The sequence below is a fragment of the Ciconia boyciana genome, chromosome 19 (assembly GCF_034638445.1).
Source record: "Ciconia boyciana chromosome 19, ASM3463844v1, whole genome shotgun sequence".
NCBI lineage: Eukaryota > Metazoa > Chordata > Aves > Ciconiiformes > Ciconiidae > Ciconia > Ciconia boyciana.
The window spans coordinates 5,077,497-5,099,832 of record NC_132952.1 but is presented as its reverse complement, the minus strand read 5'-3'; the positions used below and the strand labels follow the sequence as shown (position 1 = coordinate 5,099,832).

The 22,336-nt window shown below is 38.7% G+C and overlaps 1 protein-coding gene across 7 annotated transcripts in view; it reads right to left on the bottom strand.

The window, feature by feature from the left end:
• RERE (arginine-glutamic acid dipeptide repeats) overlaps window positions 1-22,336 on the bottom strand; it is a 258,495-nt gene that overhangs the window by 155,554 nt on the left and 80,605 nt on the right. For 5 of the 7 annotated variants that reach the window (XM_072883764.1, XM_072883759.1, XM_072883763.1 and 2 more), the window contains exon 3: window positions 5,055-5,125. The exons of the other annotated variants lie outside the window; for them this stretch is intronic. In XM_072883764.1, the coding sequence (XP_072739865.1) occupies window positions 5,055-5,125 (71 nt within the window). The remainder of the gene's footprint in view (window positions 1-5,054; window positions 5,126-22,336) is intronic. 7 annotated transcript variants of the gene reach the window in all.

Here is a 22,336-nt window from a genome sequence, read left to right as displayed (position 1 = left end):
ACAAAACAGATTAGAAGGCAAAGGCTAATAAATATGACCTATTAAAAAACAGAACATTTTTTTAGTGGTTTAAGGAAGCACCTGATTCAACAGATAAACTGGACGAACACTGCACTTGTAATTTGTTGAGAAACAGAAAAAGATACCGGCATGTTTTCCCTGCTATTCCTTCCCTCATCCATCCTGAAATCTTACCAACTTTTCAACCCAAAGGCTCCTACAACAGGCAGCTGGTTTTTGAACCCAGCGCTCAGATCTCAGCATGCAGCTGAAATTGAGTTTTCCCTCACTCCCAACTTCTGCATACCATCCGTCTGCTTTTTTAAGCAAACTTCAGACAGATGAAAATAACAGGAGAGATCCAAGACACTGTGCCTTAAAAATACTCACTGGTGCCGCACTCCTGAATCCCAACCCTTTGCTTGGGTCCTAAGCAAGCACTGAATTTCCTTGGATTCTAAAAATACTGCTACACCAGAAAGGAACTGTATCTCTTTAGAAGGTGGTTTTCACGTCCATTGTCATTTTGTGGCAAGGCAAAGTAAAAGCAAGCGTATTTGTACTTGCTGTGGCATCTTCCACTGGAAGAACAGACAGAAACAAAAACTTCCTTAAAGACACACCAAAGTTTTTGCCCTGCGGTCCCTTTCATATCATGCATCATTCTGAACAACAAAAAAAAAAAAGTTAATTTGACTCGTTTCTTAAAAATTCACCGTTAAAATAAGTCTCAGCTATGCAGTAATTCTAAAACCAGAACACAACATGGTAGCAAAACATCAGGGAACTTAAGCTGCCGCAAGCTACTAAAAGTATCTTCCATTCATATTTACCATTCCAGCACCAATAAAAAAACCCTCCTCCTCTTTATACAAACTCAAGTTTAAAGACAAGCAACTTTTATGGTTTTTAAGCCATAAATAGCTTTTAAAGAAGGAAAAATTATTCCTGATTGCTTTCTCACTAAGAATATTCTACACATATATAATTAGTGAGAAAAGTGAACCTTGTTAGCTCCCCAACAAATGGAAGTTACCACTTGTATTCACAGACGGTTATGGGAGAAAGGAAAGTTCATAAGCATTCATATTTAAGACTAACATATAGCTTGTTTCATCATCTCCAAAAAGCTTACTGGACATCCTTGTATACCGAAACATGGTTTTTTTTAAAAAAAAAAAAAAAACACCAAACAACTCCACAACAAACCACAAAACACACACGCACCCCACACACAAAACAACCTACCAGAACTACGGACATCAGACATAGGGGCCGGGGAGGGATATCATTAGATTAACACAGTTCCCTTCAAGTATCACAGTATTAGGCATAACAAAAACGATGAAGTTTGACCAGGAACTGAGTGTGCATTTTCCTTCTCAAAGTCCAAAGCGCATTATACCAAGTAGATGCTAAATAGCAGGTTTGAACTACAGATGGTTTTCCAAACTCATGACTAGCACTACAGAGTAGAAAAGGACAAGCGATAAAGGAACAGGTGAAGTCCCTTCTGTCACCATCTTTATTCCCTAGCAGTGTTCTTTATTCCCACAGGTTTCAAACCAATGCTTTTTCAAAGCAGTTTCTCAGCTGCAGGAATAGACAGTGCATTTCTTAAAAGCATGCCAAGAAGTTCGCATAGCAGAGCAGTACTTCCATCATACCTGCAGTGCTGGTGTTATTTAGCTCTCTCCCCAAGAACGTATCGGACTATCAACACTTTATTGGAAGTGAGTATTCTGAAAGACGATGCTAATCTCACAGTGAAACCCATGTCATAGAAGCACTGAAGCAATGGCAGACCAGAAAGGACACGACAATTACTTAAAGTGCCACTTCTTGTTGACAGTCTCCCTAAGACACAACACATCATAGTCAATCATATTTTACTTCTCAATTCCACAAAGTTATTTACATGAATCCCAGAAAGCTTGAAGGAATCCAGTACCACAGAAATGGTAAAGACAAAAGAGGATAAATGTTACCCATAACAGTTTCTAACACAGTTAAGCTGGACTGATCTAATCACTTAACTTCTTCTCACACGGCCAGCCTTAATGCATCATTTGATTTTTTTGACTCAGGAGACAGACCTAGAAAGCTAGCTACGCTCCTCCAGTTGCCCTCAATGCTTGGGAACCAAATGTGCTGCTCTTCCTCCCAACCTCAGCTTATCCTAGTACAAGAACTAATACAGCTCAGGAAGGGAATGACCAATCTCTGCAGCATCACAGCTCTGCCTCACGTGAAGCAACACACAGCCACAAAACGCAGGATGGCAACAGAGACAGATTACTAAGAAAGTAGCAGTCAGTAAAGCTTCATCACGAGGATTTTATGGCCACTGTTGAAGTGCAATTGTTCTTCAGGAAAGCAAAAGAGCTGTTCCTCCAGTATAATTTTTAGCAGAACTCATTCATGTTAATGCCAAGAGAAACTTGTGATGGAAGTATAAGCTAATGCAACAAAGTATACCATATTTCCTGCCATAATTGCTGGAACTGCAAAGAACATGCATAGGAAAACAACTCTTGGTTTCTCCAAGTCACAAGATCTAGACACTAGGATACAAAGCTGCTCTGAAATTATTTGCAACATCTGCTTCTGGAGTAGTATGACTTCATCAAGTTATAAGTAATCTCATCCCATTTTCCACACTGCTATTTGTAAAAGTGAAGCAGGCAAAACAATTCTAACCACAAAGATGCTGTTTCTAATACAACTTGAGTAACATGAAAGAGAGTATACCCGTTTATAGGGAACACGGCACTCTACACTTCAGTATTTGCTTCTACCTCCTTTGCCTCCTGCCATCTGTCAAATGAAGGAAGCTTGAACACTAAACTAGAAGAAACTACCAGACTTCATAAAACCAGTTTGTAGTTCTGCAATAAAATCATATCTAATTATGATTTAAGATCTTACTGGAAAAAGCAAGTTAAACTTCAGTTCACTTCAAGAGTGAAACTGAACAGTACTCTAGCCTCATCCCCAGAACGACCCTCAGTACCTTTTACCCTGCAAGATAGCACGTGTATATCAGACAGCATTTGCTTTGTCATTTTTAACCCCCTCCTCCTCTTTTTTTTTTAATGCAAGCTTACATTCCTTGTTTTTATCAGTAAAAAACCACCACCATCAACTGCTATGCCTGAACTGCACCTAGAGCAACAGGAAGTGTAGGGTAAGACTCATACACCCAGCCAAAAACTTCTAGTTTATGACAACCAACATGATAATGTACTTAATTAGTAGGCGACATTTCAAAGCTGTTGACTTTAACTTCCCTGCTTCACTTGACATATTTAGCTGAAGGCAAAACAAGACTGTTTTCCTGTTGGTATCTCACACTAGAAGAGAAATCAAGTGTCCATTCCACTGTACGTCTTTCCTTTCCCCCCAGTAGTAAAATCAACTGTGACAAACACACTGAAGATTCATTTTTGCTAGCATAATCAGTATTAAGGGTTTTTTTGATTTTGTCCTTTTACAAGTTCCTTTTATGCATGATGTCAGTAAGAAAAAAAAAATCTATCAGAAATTAAAGAAGTCTGAGCAGGCAAAAGTAAACATAAAACAATGATACTATTGCCATGTGAAAAAATATGCAAAATTGCCAGCAACCCTGAAGTCATATCTTTCGCATCCTGAAAACACGAGAAAAGAGAAAAAAAAATTTTTTTTCACTCAAAAAAATTTTAAAGGTAATAAAACATACTGCAATACATTTCCCATGTAGTTTTGCAAACAGCTTTAATGTGTTGTACAAGACCAATGCTGACAACAGAAGCTTCAGCTTTTGTTGTTAATATCCTGAGCAATTAATGCAACTCGGCAGGAACTTATTGCCCAGAATGGCAACTATCACATTGTAATTCCAGTCAGACACAAAAGCACCTGCTAATGTGCGAGAGTAGTACAACTGTGGCTTAACCCATTGCTAGAACCTGTTAACTAGAAATCCAATAACTCCTTTATAAAAAAAAAAAGGGGGGGGGGGGGGGAGAAGAGAGCACGCACTCACTAGTGCCAAGCACTACCATGGACGTCGATATTGAAGAAAGTCTACACGTTCCCCTTCACTGTGGTCTTACAAAATAAACTTGTGGAGTACAATGGAAGACTTGAGTAAGAAAGCTTGGAAGAGGAAGATATGTTTTCCGATAGCAACGGATAGTGGGTGATCTATGTCTGCAGACTACGCGTTGATGAGAAGGACAGTTTTTTACGTATTCAGAACTCCCATAAACCAACAACAGCAAGATGATCAGCAGTCACAGTTCCCTTTTCCAAATCTCCTGCTTACACCACCCAAAGCGCCACAAAGTCCAACACAAGCACAGGTGCCCTTTGTGTTGAACAGGCAGCGGCTTCCTGCTCTGCACTGCGTAAGCAGCAAGTGGTTTTCTGTGCAGCTACAGCATAGTGGGAAGGAACATTTTCAACCTGTTAAACGTACAAATTCAGCTAAAAGGGGGCAAGCCACAAGTCCAACTCATTTGTTCTTGCACAGGTCCCCGACTTTTCATTTTTAAAGAATAAAGTGCTAAAGCATTCTTAAATGTTATTTTATATTTTTCCAAATCAAACTTGTCATATTGGTCTAGCCTCTCTTTGCACCCTCAACAGTCAATCCACCAACCGGCCGCGGTAAACAGGCTACCACAAGTCAGCCCACGTGCTTCCATTCGCACAGGGCTGCTATATAAAGCTAGAGGTAAAGACACAGCCAAATTTAACTTCCCAGGAAACGCTTAACCTACTGAGCCACAATTTCCCAAAAACACTCAACTCAAAGGTAACATTTCTGTGGGTTACAAAACCTTAGAATGACATAGACCGCAATTTGAACTCTGCAGCCCAGTTAACTAAATCTAAGTCTATACCAAGGATAGAACATTGTCTTCATAGCCAAACAGCTACTATTTCAGAAGCTAAAGCTTTACTCAGAAGGAGCAAGGAGCTACACGAAGAGACACAGACTAAGAAATATTGCCATCTCACTGGAGAACAGGGCAGGGAAGAGGAGGAGATGTGAAAATTTTCCTTACCAGTTTGAAGTCTTGAATGCTGCAGATGAAATACGGGGTATTCGGCCGGCGACTTTCAATATATACGCAATCTTTAAAGAAAACAAGATTTTAAAATAATGGAAATTAACTTCTGTACCTCCAAGAAAGCACATGAAAACAGGATAAATTAAAAAACAGCTTAAGCTTAGAAAGAGCCACCATTTCATTTGCATAACATGTAATTTATTCCCAGTGTGATCTAAAAATAGAAACTAGATGCTTTATGATAAATAAGGGAATTAACTGCATAAACATTAACTTTGATTTATTTGAATAGACATTTTGCTAGAAAAAGAAAAAGGAAGTAATATAAGACCATTCTGAATTTAGTTAATAAAAGTGACCAGGTCACAACCTACAAACCAGATCGAAATAAGACAGGAAACTAATCAGATCTTTTGTAGTTAGCTTGCTATTAGGAACCTAGCACTAACATATTTTCTCTTCTAATTGTGAAGAGAACCAAGGCAACCAATCATAGATGAAATGCAGCAAACTAAATTAGATTTACCTCAGGGGAGGACTGGGCTTTCTCAAATTACATTTGACATGACAGAAACTGAGTAATTATTTTTGTTTGCTTTTGACAGCTGGACTCTACAAGGTTGCTGTAAAATAAGGTCTGTTGTATTAAAAAGTTTTGGCAATAACGGCAACAAAAGCAGTGCCTTAGAATAAAATTACAGCAAGGATGGGAAAGAAGTGCCTGATTTCTGACTTCTAAGGTCATTATCATTAATTTCACACACAGCTTGCTAGAAGGCAAAGATGCTACTCCCAAAGCCAAACAAATATTTAAAGGACAATCACTGTGTTCTCCTTTTATATTCAGACAGGTAACTGCTATTCAAAAGACGAAAGACACAAAGAACACCAGCTATTCTATGAATGATTCTCCATGAACCTTTTTATATTTCTACAGAAAAATTCTAAAGTCTTAGAGTTTCATAAGACCTGTTTCAAAACACAACTAATGCCCTGCTTCATGTCTTGTAAAATCTCAAAGTTGTTCAAGACAAACATTTTCTAGGTCTTAAGCTCCACAAAGAGCATTCCTAAGGCTACACTGTCATTGTTTATCACAATAAAACATCTTCCTCCTGAAAGGAAAAAGGAACCCTTCATTAATCATTTGAAACCCAACCTGTACTCCAGAATTCTCTCACCGCTGGGAGTTAACTCAAAGATTAGCTTAAAAGAAAGAAACTTAGCAGCTCTTTAGCAGGACCACCTTAGGACTACCAAAAGGGCAGGAAGAGTCTTAGTAGCTACATCAACCAAGCTGGAAAAAGGTCAGGCATTTCAAATCTACAGCACTTCAATGATACATGCCAGAATTACATGGTTGTGCAGCTGATTTTAAACATGGCAGCAATATAATATCCTGTTCTAATGAGCGACAGAGGTTTACAGTACCCATCTTCATTAATTTCAGGTAACGGATGTTTTACCAGGATCAAAGCAACTCTGCTGGTAAACCAAGCTTTAAACACACTTAGCACCTTTCCCCAAATTCTGCACTGCTTGTTGCAATCATGCGCGTCTGGACTTGCTGCTTTTGGCTACAAGCACAGCCATACCCAGCAACACTAGATTATACTAGTATTCCAGTAAAACACCGATATCTTCATTTTACAGGCAAGAAATTGTAGCCTGAAGTAGTCAGGTGACAGGCTGAGATTTCAGTTGTGGGTTTGGAGGTTTGGTTTTTTTGTGGGGGTTTTTTGTTTGTTTTGGGGTTGTTTTTGTTTTGGTATTTTGTTTTGGTTTTTTTTAATGAAGCAAGGAAATCAACTTTTGAGTTACAGCCCAATACTTCATGCCATAGAAACCCTTCCTACATTGGGACATTTCATAAGCCACAGAATTTGTGTTCTGCTTACACCAGAAGACGTTCCTCTCCATCTCAGTGGTGAGACCAAGAGGAGAAAAAAGTTGGAAATAGTTCTAGCTTTTCTACCAGTCATTTAAAATTAAAGTGTGAAATTATTTTTTCTCTATCTTCCTTTTCTGTATCTTCCCTTATCTTCCTAAATTCTGTTTTCAGATCATCTCTACAAATTTGCAAGTAGGCCTTTATTTCGTCCCATGTCAGCAGTATGTAAAGGCAATGCAGTCAACATTTCTAAATAACAACTGGTCCCAGAAGAATTACACCTGAAAGCTAGTCACTGTGTTTCAGATGCAAAACTGTTCACCTCCAGCATCCTCATTATAGGCACTATCCATCGAATTGACACTTTTTTTTTAACTGCAAAACCACGACAGCAGAGCAGTACCTCTTTTCCCCAGTAGGCTATAAAGTAATCTCTACACACTAGTCTCAAATTAAGCCTGCTGATCAGTATAGCTAAAAGTCCACATTCAATGGAAGGAATTCAAAGGCAAAGGTATTTCTCAGTTATACTGCCCCATGATTTCAATCTAGACTGGAAAAGATGCTGGTCTTTAGGTGGTTACAAATCACGTTGAGGTCAGAGCACGTAAGTCTCCAAGTCAGGCAGGTCACCTTGACTTCTGCAGAAGAAAGTCTTCTGAAAAAACTCTTCAAATGACAAGCACAGCTCACTGTGGTCTACATCCCCACAGAATATGAAGGCTAGCAAACAGCTAAAAGCAATCACTTCAACTGTCACCAAAACCTTGCTGTGAGAACTCAAGTATCAGGGGGTTTATCTGTTTAACAGAGCTGGGAAAAAAGTTACTTAGTCCCTCCTCTTCAGAATAAAATCCGTTTAGCACAAATACTACCTAGTTGTGAACAGATTAGGCAATTCCTTGAATTAAAAAAACTAAATCCATGGAGCACAAGTTCCCAGAACAGATCAGCTGCTCAGGAGCATCTCGCAACCACATGCGGAAAAGTATGAACTGAGGGCTAAGCGACAGCAAGGGTGCACAAAGGGTGGCCTGGAACATAGACTTTACCAGAGAGCATCTGCATCCTCTCAAACGCTTGGCCTCGCAAGGAGGCCCTTCCTGCTGGTTTATCACATAACCATAGAAACCATCTGAAGCAAAGCCTGTAAATCCAAGTGTCAAAGTTCTACCTGCGACCCTATTTGTAAAACAGGCTGCTTTACCACACCATTCTCCATCCATCACAAACCACGCTGTTAATCACTTCGCAACAGCATTTGAGAAAGTCAAATGAGCTTGACAAAATAGATTTATTTAAGCTGAAAATCTGTTGCTTATTTTATAGTAAGAGTCAAAGACACAGGATAAGAATCTGGATTAATCTGAAATCATAATTTTACCAGCAGTGAAGCTCCTCTCCAAATATACAGAAGGAATGTCATTATAGCAGAGCCGTGTCCACATTCCCACTACAAGACACACAGACGTAACAACTCACAGCTTGAGCGTTCTGAACCAGAACTTAGCACACAAGTTCTAAACCAAGCAGTTCTCCTGATTTTTTTTCCTATTAACTAAAAGTTAACTTTAACTTACACAATCTAACTGAAATGTTTGAGAACTTCTGTTACTTTAATAACTTTTGATCATTCATTACAAAAACATCCACAAAAATAGCACTGAAATGAATTCAGGAATTCTCAGGCCACAAGTTCCAAAAGCCTTCCTTGCATGAGAAGCACCACTACTGACGTTCCCTACCCTTGCTGTCAGTTACGGCTCCATACAAGTCCCAGCCTCTTTGGAGAGCTTCTGCACAGCACTTTTTAGCATAAAAATGCCAACAAAACTAAGAATTCCACTTCGATACAGCTGGCTTCTCCTTACCAGGTGTCCCTCTGATGTAAAAACTTAACCACAACTAACATGAGAGATAACAACAAGAAAAGAATGATAATGGCATCAACTGAAGAGTGAAACAATCAACACTAGGAAGGCAGGGGTTTAGAGCCACTTTTGTGCTATAAGCATTAAATAAAGTTTTAGAGCAAAGAATTCTAAGTTTTAAAGCAAAGTAAAAGGAAATAGTGAGAAAGAGTCAACTCGTATATTGGATTTATTATGAATCCTGAATACCACTCTAGCATTAGAGCAGAGGGGGAGACATGGTCAGGAGTACCACCTTTCAAAAATGCTAGTGCTAACCAAGGATTTACCAAATATAGTGCTTTGTCTTAATGATGATGGCATCACAGGAAACTGTACTAAATAGCAAGGCTACATAGGCATCTATATAAGTAGCATCAGTTTGAAGTTTTCTGCTGCATATTTTCAGTATCTATAATGTGACCAACCCAATGTCTTGCACCAGGAGCCTCAAGAGAAATAGAAGTTTCATGGATGTAAAATGCACTAAAACTTTGGTTTGGGGGTTTTTTTTGTAAGAAAACAACAATAAACAGTTTTATATAACAACCTCCAGTATCTCTGTAGAATCAAGAAGAATTACATCCATTTATTTCAAGTACGACTTGCCTTTTCCAAATACCAATTTCAAATTGTGTATTTCCTAGCTAGGATAGTAGCAGCTGATGCAACAGCACACATATGTACATTTTAAAAGCAATTTAACCATATCAAAGTATTCCTGCACCATTTTGTTATCCCAGACTTCCTTGGCTAATCATCCCGTTTAGATGGCCCTCTACTCGCTCAAACCAACTGCTCAGTATCCCAGCTGAACCATCCATTTACATGATGTTCCACCACTCATCTGCGGGAAGTTTTTCAGGATTCACTGGGGAATCTGTATAAAAAGCTACAAGATTTCAGATACAGAAAATACCACAACTTCCAAGATTTTTTTCTTAATTTCTCAGTTTTGCAAGCCTCATTTTCAGAGTGTTATCAGACGGCACACAGAATAAACAGCTAAGCATCCCTCTGAAATGGCTGACACAAAAGTAAGAGAATCTGGCATCTACTATGGATAAAGCAAACATGTTGACTCACTAGTACATTGCATTTAAGTAAGGCACTCCTGGCTGCCTGCCAACACTTAAAACAAAGATGTCATCCAGTTAAGATGTCTCCAAAGCAATAGGGGCCATACAGATAAGAAAACAAGTTAATCCAGGTGCAAAGCAATGCCATGAATGCTAGAAACTGGGAAAATGCCAAAAGGAAAACATTTATGGATGCATTCACATTAGCCACTCAAAACTCACCATAAAAAGTGATTACTTTCATTTACCAGAAATCCAAAATACAAATATAATATTTTGAAGAACAGCTTCAATGCAGACCCAAGCAAAGAAAAACTGCATATCATTTTTCTAATGCAACAAACCTGCACAGATAAGACTTATGCCCATGAAAGATACAGAATAGCCCCTCCTTATCCTTAGCACACTGGAATGTGCTATTGCATCCTTTTTTCCCCACTGATCACATACTTCTAGAACATTTTTATCTCTCTATGGCTGCAATTCAGAAGACCAAATACGAACAGCACTACGCTGGCTCCACATCCAGTGCTTGCTCTTCACTGTTCTATGACAATCCTTCTCCAAACCCCAGCTGACTTAAATCCAGTCTCACAAGAGGCCTTGGCTTAAACATACACAGATTAATCCCACTATGCTTACTGCATCACCATTACTCTTTCACTTACCTTCTCCCTATTCCCTTTAACTTGCAAGGTAGTGATAACCTTAAAGTATTTTTCTTAGCCTGTATTCTGTCTACCTCCAAACCCCCCAAGTCTCCTTCCCAGTCATTTTTTCTTTTCTAGTCCTTTTTACAGCTGCCTCAACAACTACATTGTGTTGGCTGCTCTGTCATCTGCAAAGATCCCTTGAAAACTGAACTTAAGGATGTGTTTTGTTAGGCAAGACTCATGACCCCCTTTATGGACAGAATCATACCACTAATAGAAAATGAAAGGAGGTGCCTCATTAGCCTCATTATCTACCTTGACTCTGAAAAATCAGCAAAACAACGAAGAAATTACTATAAAGTAAGCTATAGGATGAAATATAGCAAGCAACAATCGTTGCTCTGAACAGCCTTACACACTTGCCAAAGTATAAGTTAATTTCTTTTACTGAAGGATAGTCATCCTCGCATCATCCTGCATTTATTAGTAAGTACGAGCAAGCGTGAAGCAGGTAATCACACAGGAAATGGGTGTGCCATAAATTCACACTCCGGCATTCTCCACAGCAAGGTAACATCCATGTGTCAACTTCCAAGAGCCACCTCAGACAAGTTAACCATCTGATCTGTTACACCACAGAGTTTGCTGGTGACAAACCAGCAAACTCTCCAACGGGGGGAGGGGGGGGGGAGAAAATAAAGAAATAAAGGCAGAAAAGAAAATAAGAGGGCTTTCCATAACCTTTGCCACTACAATGGCAAAATAGAGTAAAGAAATCTTAAGTTCCCTGCACAGCTAGTGGGATTCACTGCCTGTCTCCAACCATGAGTACATTTGCTTACTTTCCTATTTCGTGTAAAATGTCCCACTGGAGATGAAGTATTTCTACAACACATGGTACAGAGTCATTATGCCTTTGGGCTTGTGATATTCACCAGATGTGCCCTAGTTCTGAAGGGTTACATTAATATTCCCACACTACAAGCTGCTTTTAAAATTAGAGCTTCAATACATGGACTTGATCTTTTGGGAAAAAACCCAACCACCTCACTTTTCTGAACACATGAACCTTTATCAGCTTCAATGATGCAGTTAATGTAGTAACCATCTTCACAATTAGAATCCTTTTATGTTTTACCTAATGAGTCAACACTTGCATCATCCAAGAAACAAAGCCTTAGGCTCTCTGCACAGCACCACACTTCCACAGGAAAGATACTTCTTGAAAGCCATTGGCAAGGAATTGTCTACAACCCCCCCGCCATCGTATTTCAACAGTCACAAGCTCAGACTTCACAGTACAGCTGTAAGCAACCAGAGTTCCAACACACACCCACTTCCCAGTTTTGACATCCCAGTATCTTCCTGGATTACGCATTCTTTCCCTCATTTTGCTTTCCTTCAGATATTCTGTGTTAGAGTTAGAGGTTCTGAAAAATGATATGCCAGATGTGTAAAAAAGCACTCTTCTTAATTTAGGGACAACTTAGGGGAGTTCGTCAGACACCAAGTTTGAATAGTTCATACATCAACTCCTACATTGTCCCAACCAACCAGACGAATCATCGGGCTCACGTCATCAGTAGTAACGCACGCCCTATACTCAACCATTCCATCAGTGGGCTAAAAACCATGCTTCAGGTATACTTATCCCTGCAGCATACGTGTACACTCCTGTTCCACATCCACCACTTCTAACTTAATATCGAGATAGCACTTATCCAAACACTCTCATTAAGTCTACAGATTCAGTTGTACCACAGTAGAACATTGTATGATGGATCAGAGAAACTATACAAGAAACTGTCCAGGCAAGCCTTGCAAAACAGGTTTGTTTCATCAGAACCATCCTGGATTTAAAAGGGAAAAAAAAAATCCAACTGTTTATCGAGATAGACCCCAATTCTTTGTGAGACAGAGAATTTTATTTATAGACTTTACAGAGTCATATATAAGGACTTGAGAGGGAGGGAGACACACACTCTTTACGTGTGTGTGTACATATATATATGTATATAACCTGAATACAAGTTGTGGGGTAGGCAGATAATTAAAGGATATTCACACCCCAGAATTAAAGGATATTTACAGTCCTCCATTCTGGTGTCTCAAATTAAAAGGCTTAGTTGTCCTAGTGCCCTCTGCCAACCAGTGAAGCAGCATGATCAGGCAATTCAGAACTGTTCTCCAGAAATACCTCTGCCCGAGCCAAAACTCACAGGAACCCAAGCAGCAGGGCTCTTCATTTCAGTGTCTCAGGTACTTGAAGTTAAATGCCACAATCCTTCATGACCACCACCCAGAACAGTTACATATGATCAGCAGCACGATATTAGCAGTTACAGATCATTAATAACCAAGTGGTACCTTTTAAAGGATGAGAAAAATATTTGCAACGTTCCATGAATTCTGAATGTTGAAATCTGAATTTGCCTGTATTCCAAATACATTCCAAATAGAATTTTCCTGTATTCCAAACACAGGAAAGAGTACCAAGCCCTTGAAAACAAAGGTTTGGAAACAGACCTCTAACTACAGCAATGCATTTGGCACAATGGTTTAGTAACCAACGTAGAAACACAGGGAGGAATGCATTGGGAATGACAAACACATGGTTTTAACTAGAAAAATATTACCACTGACAGGTAGGGAGCTCTACAGTTGCCTCTCTTCCCCCCATACGGCTGACAACAAACAAATTGCTAGGCTGATCTTTTAGTGTCACTTCCTGCTGAGCAGATTTCAAGCAACACTGCTGGCTCCTTGTCAGAAAACAATGTGCTAGAGCCCTGTTCTGCAATAAATGGTTCAACCAATTTACTGTGTTCATTTGAAACTCACAGGAGTATTCCCGATGCCTGGACTACAGTTCTTATTTGGCAAATGATTTTATTATAAACTGGTATCATAGCAAATCCATTTTCTTTAAGGGGTTTTGCTGCTGTTTAATGGACTGTCAGTATAATTTAGATTTCATCTATTTAAACTCATTCAAGCCTGGCTCCTGATTGTACAATAAATGGAACATATTTCTATTCAACAAAATTAATGACAGCTAATTGTAGTCTGCAGTTCCCAATTTTATAAAAGCAAGTGTTCTGCAGTTCAGGCACCCAGCTACATCATTTCCCACACCAATTATTTTTCTGCACTTTCCATGCATGTCCACAACACTATACAGTTCTTCTTGCAAGATGCATCCAGATATAGTTTGTTAACAGTTTTGATACAAACCAAACATTTTCTTAGAAAAAGTAGTGTTCCCAAAAGTGCCACCCCGAAAGCAAAGACGTGGTAGATGCTCAGCCACTAACTCATGCTAGGGTATCCTCCTGTCTTAAGAGTTTTCTTTTTCAGTTAAATACATGAAAAGGGAGGAGGGGTGGGAATAAGAGTGTAGACCACTAAAAAAATTAATCAACTAGCCAGTTAGTCTAAAAGCTACTTCTTTAGCAATGGATAAGCTTTACTGCACGTGCCATTTAAAACAGTCTTTTCTGATCTTTTAAGGCCACAGCAAACTTTTGCTAGAGGTGCAACGTTTGCTCCAAATGCTTCCCTCTGCTATTTTACAAATGCCCACGCGGCCACCTGTCTCTCACACCCGAACTGGATGCATTTCAATAGCTCTTCATGGACACTCATTTCTGAAGTACTGAGGAAGACACAAAAGACGAGCAGCACCACCAATGTACCACATCGCCACATGACCTCACTTTTTTAGATATCCTTAACTTTTTTTTTCTATTAAGAAATCCCTAGTGTGCAAATTACAAACACACTTAAACAATTACTACAGATAATTTCTCTGATACCTTAAATGCAAGCATTAATGCAAGACTTAAGAAGCCAACGGAAGAAGTTGTCACGGTCTACATGAAATCAACTGAACAACCTCCACAATGTCTTCAAATAGTGCACGCAATTGGCCCATACACACAAAAACCTGAAGAGATTAAGGGATCAAAATTCTGTATCGCTCAAGATAGAGAATCTGTCTTTTCATGCACTTCCCATTCACTTGTGTTTCCCAAGTTTTGGTAATAAGTCAACGGTGACGTTAGAAGAAATCAACAGTATACAGTTGGTCCATGAAGCTGTACTTCATGTGAAAACTGGCATCTTTACATGGCTTTGAGTTTAAGAAGTTCTTCTATTGGACCATGCATAATTATAACTCCATGCTCTAGTAGGCAAAACAAGCACACCAAGAGGACTTGGAAGAGAAAACTCTTCTATTCCCAAGCCCACCACAAACACCAAATGGTTGCTTAACTTCCCTCCCTTAGCTACCCTTTTGATAATTAAAGTGCAACACACTACCTCATCAAAATATGGATGGGCTTTATTTGTGTGGCCCTCAACTAGAAAAAAATTACAGCCATTACTATTTCCCTAGTAATTGGCCCATCACTTCATCTTCCCAATTACACAAATGGATAGAGACTAACCCATTTTAAAAGTTGTTGGTGCAGCCCTGAACAGAAACACATGTTCAGAAGGGGAAATCTAAATGTGTCACTTGAGTGAGGATGATTTTCACAGAATATTGTATTTCAAATACTACAGTCTGTTGCCTCCAAGCCTGCTGTGATGCAAATACAGACACTCCTGTCAAGTAACCTTATGTGATATTCTCCCTATGGTCTGCTAACCTGATATTCACCACCCTGCAAATGCCTAGCAGCACTGAAAAAATATCTGTATTAAAAAAAATCAATACGTATTTTCTGGAAAAAAAAAATCCTACTGTTTAAATGTGTAAATAGCTTTGAGACACCTTTTATACAGAACAGATTAGTGCAGCAGCTGTAAAGCTGATCTTACAGCAGAAGTGTATTTACTTTGTTTCAACACTGGTATGTTACCTTTCTTCCTTCATTTTAAAGCACAATGATCATGCTAGTATGCTAGTCAGCTGCTTAAATAAGAAATGCCCATTTCAGGAAGAAAAAAGCTTTCCTTACTATTAAGAACAGAGGATTACAATCACCACAGTAAAGATACACACATAAATTTTCGAACCAAAGAAAAATAAATGTATGTCTACATTTAGTATATTTCTTTCCTAACCAAACAATACAAATGAAAAAGTCTTAAATCTATATCAGTTTTCAGGTACTTCTAGCCGCTCCTTTTACAGCGGGGTTTCCGATCCTTTTTTGCTTTAAATATCTTTACTGCTTTTGGTAAAAGCATCCATAATGCATTTTGGACTTTGAAGAAAACAAGACGACTAGATAGATCCATTCTTCCTGACAATGCTGAAACAAAGCAAAAATACTTCCATTTGTAGCTCAATTTACTTGAGATGCTTTTTTAAAGCAACACATGCTCTGCTACCGGATACTGTTTATACAAAACTATCTCTTGAGGACAAAAGGAAAACCAAAGAGGTTGCCCAAAATTTATGATATTACAGAAAAAAAAATAATTCAATGATCAATTAGAAGATATCCAGTTACAGACATAAATACCCTACCAGTGTGGCCCATCAAGCAGTAACATGAAAATAGAGATAACTTTTAAAGGAGTATTTATTTTCATGAAGTCTCAAGTTGTATTTACTCTCTTCCATTTTCTATTCCACTTGGAAAGAATAAAAAAAAAAGGCAGTCTCACTTTAACACACTCTCTTCACTTAGCCTGCTTACACGTAGCACTCAGTGTCAAACCTGCAGAGAAATCTCTCCCTCACCTATGAACTTTCTCCTCCATCCCCCCATGAATACTTCTGCAAGATATTTTCACAAAACCGGTATTCCAAAATGAAGCAGCAAAGGTTAGTCCCAGGATCAAAATTCTGACAGATTAAAATTCACTCCCTCCCTCCCCCAATTTATCAGAAAAATCTCCAGATAAAAGTTAAAGCAATCTCCTGGCATAAACTGCTGTGCTACACGGGAAGCCGTAGCATCATTCCCAGCACAGAAGCTAAAATGAGAGTTTAATTTACTGCTTACACAGGTGTTGCCATTATAATTGACCAAACACTCCTTTATCTAATGGTCCATGAAAGACATGGCAACTTCCACAGAGGAAAAGAAAGAAAAAGGGCTGGTAAGTTCATACACTAGAAGTTCAAACCATTTTCATCGAAATAAATTGAGGACAGGCCATAAACAATTACTGTGGCCACAAACTCCACTTGCACTCCTTGAAAGCCACTATTTCAAGGAATTTCTTCCCCTTAGTCCAATTTTTCCACAGTTGCTTCCCACTCGCTGTGTTTTTACTTCAAAATTTCCATTTGCCTAATTTCATAAGGCATGCTGCATTCCCCATAGAGTATTACTTTTTGCTTAGGTTACAATCTTTTCTACATTCATCCTCTGCAAAACTAATTCCTAACGCAGCCTGCAAAACTGCTCATATCTGTGTTCCAGTTAACTATAGTAGTTAAACCACGAATTTCCAACTATAGCTGTTGTAGTCACACACACACAAAATTATGTCAATAAAGTTTCACATTCATCCTTTAACAGCTCCAAAACACCATGGCTTTACAAGGCATTTTTACTTTACATTACAAGCTTCTCAGGGAACATGTTCTGAAGTGCATTTAGTACACAGCATATGTTTATAGAGTTCACATAATTCGTGTTACTTCTAGTAATACTTCATTACAGTAGTCAACGGTAGCACAGCTCCTTTTGTTAGTGACCCATGTTTCGTTACGACAGAACGCAGAGGGATGACTCGCAGATAAAATATTAACAATAACCTCATAGAGAAAGTCTTACCTAAATTTCTCCACTTGCACAATTCGTCTGTTATGAAAACACTATCACAATTTCATGTAATAACAAAGACAATATGAAAAACTACCTGTTAGACCAATGTTGGCTAAGCAATGTCCCCAGCCAGCCCGCCCCCATCCCTTGGCAGGCTCGCCTCCTTCGTGCTGCTCTGCGTGATTTATACACAAGACCCAAACAAAGCCAGAGGAATCCATTTGCTAGATCAACCTTGATCTGCACTTAAGACTCCATCTGTCAAGCACCAACAGCTGTCCATATACAGAGCAATGCCTCCCACCTTTAAGAGTAAATATGAACTCCGTAAATGCATTGTCTTTTTTTTTCCCCCCAGTTTGGCTTATGTTTACTGCTTATACTCACAGCACATATACAGAAAATTAGTTATATGCAGTTAAGTAGTCAATGTAGGCTGTCATGTAGCCTTAGTTATTTTCTGCACTTAATATTATTCACCTACTCACCTGATCTTTAAAAACAACACTTTTCATACAATCTCAAATGCTGGTAATAAAACCAAATTACAACTGCTATCCTATCCAATAGCACAGAATAGTAACAACATAAGTTTCAGCTGCATGTGGAAACAGTTCTCTACACTCTTCAATCAACTGCAAAGAAAATCCTTCTGTGACACTTATGTATTTTTAAATGCTTTTATGCATTTTGTTAACCCTCCTGACATGTTTTAAGACTCACCTACCAATCCAAGCCTTTTCTCTTTTTTTTTTCCTTCTTTTAACTACTAAAGGAGTAATGGGTAAAGAATCCATTTGTTTCCACTGAAACAAAAGTCTTAAAGATAATCTCTTCTTCTGAAAAAAGACTGTTACGAGTTTTCCTCGCCACTATTCGCATATGCAGAAAGGTTGGAAACACAGTGGTGTGAGTGTGAAAAATAAGGGAACTCTTATAAACACATTAAGCAGCACAGCTCCTGAGGTTATTCCTATTTACAGCAGCTGAAAGTCTGTCACTGAATATCTGATTACTTCAATAATCTAGTAACACGATGGTAACAGACTTTCAAACGAAGAGGGAAATACAGAGCGCATCATGTTAGAATACATGCTCATCTCAGCTATGAAGCTTCGGAGGGAAGAGAAGACCACACATGCAAAAATACACATCTCCATGACAAAACTTGGTGAATCCATGCAACACAGACAGAAAAACAACAGTCTGGCCAAAGACTTCCAAAAATTAAAATGTACAGCTGAAAAGATAATTTCATTGCATTTCTTCCTTCTGCCCAAGCATAAAATTCAAATTTTAAAACTTCCCAGAAAAGAATTAACTTTTTTCCCCCCAAACTTTTTAGCAGTCTAGAAACACTTGCCAGAACTTCAAGGTTTATAGAAAAAAAAATCATGTTTAGATTATATGTATCTTTATATTTCATTCTGGCATGGCCACCTTTCTCAGCTGGTAAAGCTGTCAGAATAAATAGAAGGCAGCATCTGAAAGAATGACAAACACATGGGTCAATGTCAAATACAAGCCAATCACTGTCAGAGCATAAGCCAAATTCCTGCATTTCAACTTCACCAACATTCAACCCAAATACCAGTATACCACTTATTAACAAAGTAAATAGAGGGAGGAAGCACTTTGGTTTGGTTTTTGTTTATATATATTTTTACAAGGCTGATGGAGGTTTCTAGATTAAAACAACCATTTCAGCAATTTCCTGAGTTACAACAACACAAAATATCTCAGCACAGTTATAACAAAGGGAACATTTAACAATTAATTATGCCAGCAAAAACTAAAGCTTAGACATGTAGAAGGCCTAATACTTGCTTGCTAACCAAACCGACAGTGGATTTTAAGATACCTAGAAGAAATCTCAGTCCGACTAGATCTTAGGTAAATATAATTCTGGTTCCACTGTGATTGGAACTCCATTGGCCACACTCCACAGGGCAGACTTTGATGTCAGGCCCGCAGATTCACACAGAGGATGACCCACCATCTTTCGTTATTTTCTCATTGTGATAGTGCAATAACCCAACACCTGCAGGCTTCAAATCTGAGCCACTGAAGACTGCAAACTATTTCATAGCTTATGAAGCGCTCCCTTTGAAAAATGGCCACATACACTATAATCACAGAACGTATCGAAGTGAAAAGTATGTAAGATCTCACTTTGATACAGTTGGTGACAACTGAGCAGCACTATTTCACAACAGTGCATCCGACCTGCAAATTCAGTCTCTCTCTCCTTCTCCGATGCCTGTCCAGATATAGCTTATGGGGTTATGGTGCTGCCTAAACAGCACTCGGCGACAGAAATCTAACAAAACTTTCAAGTGACATCAGCCTGTAAATCCAGACAAGTTAGTACTCAAGTTATATTTTCCAGTAGCAATCTCACTTTCAGCCTAGTGACAGTGATTTCCCATACCTTAAAAAAAGCAAATAAACCAAAAAGTCCAATAATGGATTACCCAAACAGTGATTGCCTAAAACGTCTCAAAGTGGCAGACACACATTCCTATTTCTTCTTATACTAGGCCAAATGTTCCAGGATCCACATAAAGCTAATTCTGCCTTTTTCCCTGCACCATATCAAACCACACTTTCCAGATCTAATACTCTGCACCTCATCTTCCACAGATCTTAACACACCTAGAACAAAGAGGCTCTCATGCAAGCTATTCCAAAGCAATTCGCTAGAAAACGATAAAAGCCCTATAATGCACTACTCCTCCTGCAGAAGCCTTTCACCTTGTGTTACCTCATGTTGATTCCTCTTGCTGATGTGCTGTTTATATAGCTACTGATGTCACTGTAGAAACAGATCCTCATAAATCCTTTTAATTCCTGCAGATCCTTTTAAATGTTTCTACGTAGGCAGAGCAAACAATATTGTCCTCATCTCCAGGTGACATATCATCAAATCATCTGGTTTCCTGAGGCTCCAAATCAACTTAGACTTTCATCCAACAAAGTTTTTCCAGTCCAGCGTTCAAGGTGCCATCATGATGACATTACAGCAGTCTGCTCCGTAGCAACAATATCCTCAGTATTAAGTTCTGTGGCTTTAATACAGTAATACCCCTTCCCGATGTGTTGAACAGACTGAGGGTGAAAGGGGATGGGGATGATACAGCCTCCTCCAGCAAGAAAGGTATACAAGAGTTCAGAGAACAAAAAGGAACAGGGCAATAAAGTATCCACATAATCAGCTATTATTTTGATGCAGATATTTCTGCTATGTACTTTTTCTGGAATCTTAACCCATTCACTTCATAAGAGCAATTTAATGGGACGTTGAAAAGAAAATCTCCACGTTATCAAGGACAAGCTGAAGATACACAAGAAAAATACCTCCGTATGTCAGGTCCTTGTAAGACTTCAAGCATGTTGTTGCCCTCCAGAACAGGGAAGGAAAAAAGTTCTCTGGAACGGTATCATCACTACCTTTTTCATCCTTCATTACGTTGGCCAGAAATTTAAAGTTACTGACAGCGCTATTTGTTTTCCATCACATAGCTCCCCCTTCCAGCTAGGCAAGTCATTCTCTTAACCAAGTATCAAAAGCAGGGCCTCTACAAAAGCCGCTACATTACTCAACAGTGTTTGGAGTAGCATGGCACTTGGAAAAAGCCTGGACAGCCGTTCCAAAAGCACCTTAGCCACGGAAGTCCAGTACAATACATTGACAGCCATTCGACTGACAGCACTTCAGTACGTTCTTCTATACAGAAAACCGTACACGGAGACCAACTGTCGAACCCAAACAACAGATGTAGTTATAAAGTCTGGTTTGCACAGCAGAGTATCAAAGTATTCAAATTCGCTTACAGTCTGACAATCAGAGAAGTGGAACTGCAAAAAACATACTACAAAACCAGACCACCAGTTTTAGACTACACCCAATTAGGAGCCATGTGTTAACCATATTGCACGTGCATATAAACTGTATGGGAAATCAACCCTTTCAAACCGTGCTGTATTTTGGCAAAAGTCAGTAGGATAGAAGGGAATCAATCTGCACTAGAAATGGAAGTAAATTCAACATTAAATAATCTGACTGAATTTAAGAGGAGAAAAAAAAATCTCAGTCTTGATGTAACTATCTTAGACTATCATCACCTTATGCTAAGGAAGCCTATAAGCAAATGTACAATAAAAATTAATTTGTTACCATGACAGTCATTTTGATAAAAGCAAGGTAAGAACTCCGGGGGCGGGGGGAACCACCACCATAACAACAAACAACCACAGATTAGACCTGGAAGGAAATGGGAGGGAGGTTGTGGAAACTGAGAGGACAGATGGGGAAGTGGGCCAACAAGCTTTTAGGATAGGCCTGTGTGATTTCCAAAGTCGAGAAGATTAATTGCATAGTGTTGTCTAAGCTCTACTCAATAAATTTTAATACATGGTTTAAAGCTATGCATGCATTCATTCTATCTATGCAAATTAATAAGAACAGTATTTATATAGTAACAATGCAGTGTAACCTTTCATTTGAAAAAACTCCGATGATCTTGATTATCTATTTAGTTACAGTTTATTTGCTATTACTCAAATATAGCTGCTGAGCTCAGCACAGAAAAAAAGTAACATTAAGTGTTGAATTAAGTACTATACAGCAATGGGGTAAACATAGAAAAAGATTTTAACCAAGGACTTCATAGTAAGAAAATGCAGACCTTTAACATTCAATCCATAACAGATAAGAGTATTTAAGGGAAAGAATCAAACAAATGGAAAGGATTTCCTTTTCTTAAAGCCTAAAAGACATAAGCTGAAAACAGCTATCCATTCTGCACACACCTTTAATTTTCATCTTTCTAATCCTTGCTGTGCAAGTCTCATTAATTTAAACTCTTAATCCCTCTTAAATTTTATATAAATTGTACCCTTCGCTACAAATGCATCTCCCTATATGTAACCTAGCCATAAGACAGAAGTTAATATTTTCTTCTATAATAGATGCTAGAATTGCTTTAGAATATCTTACGCACTTGAAC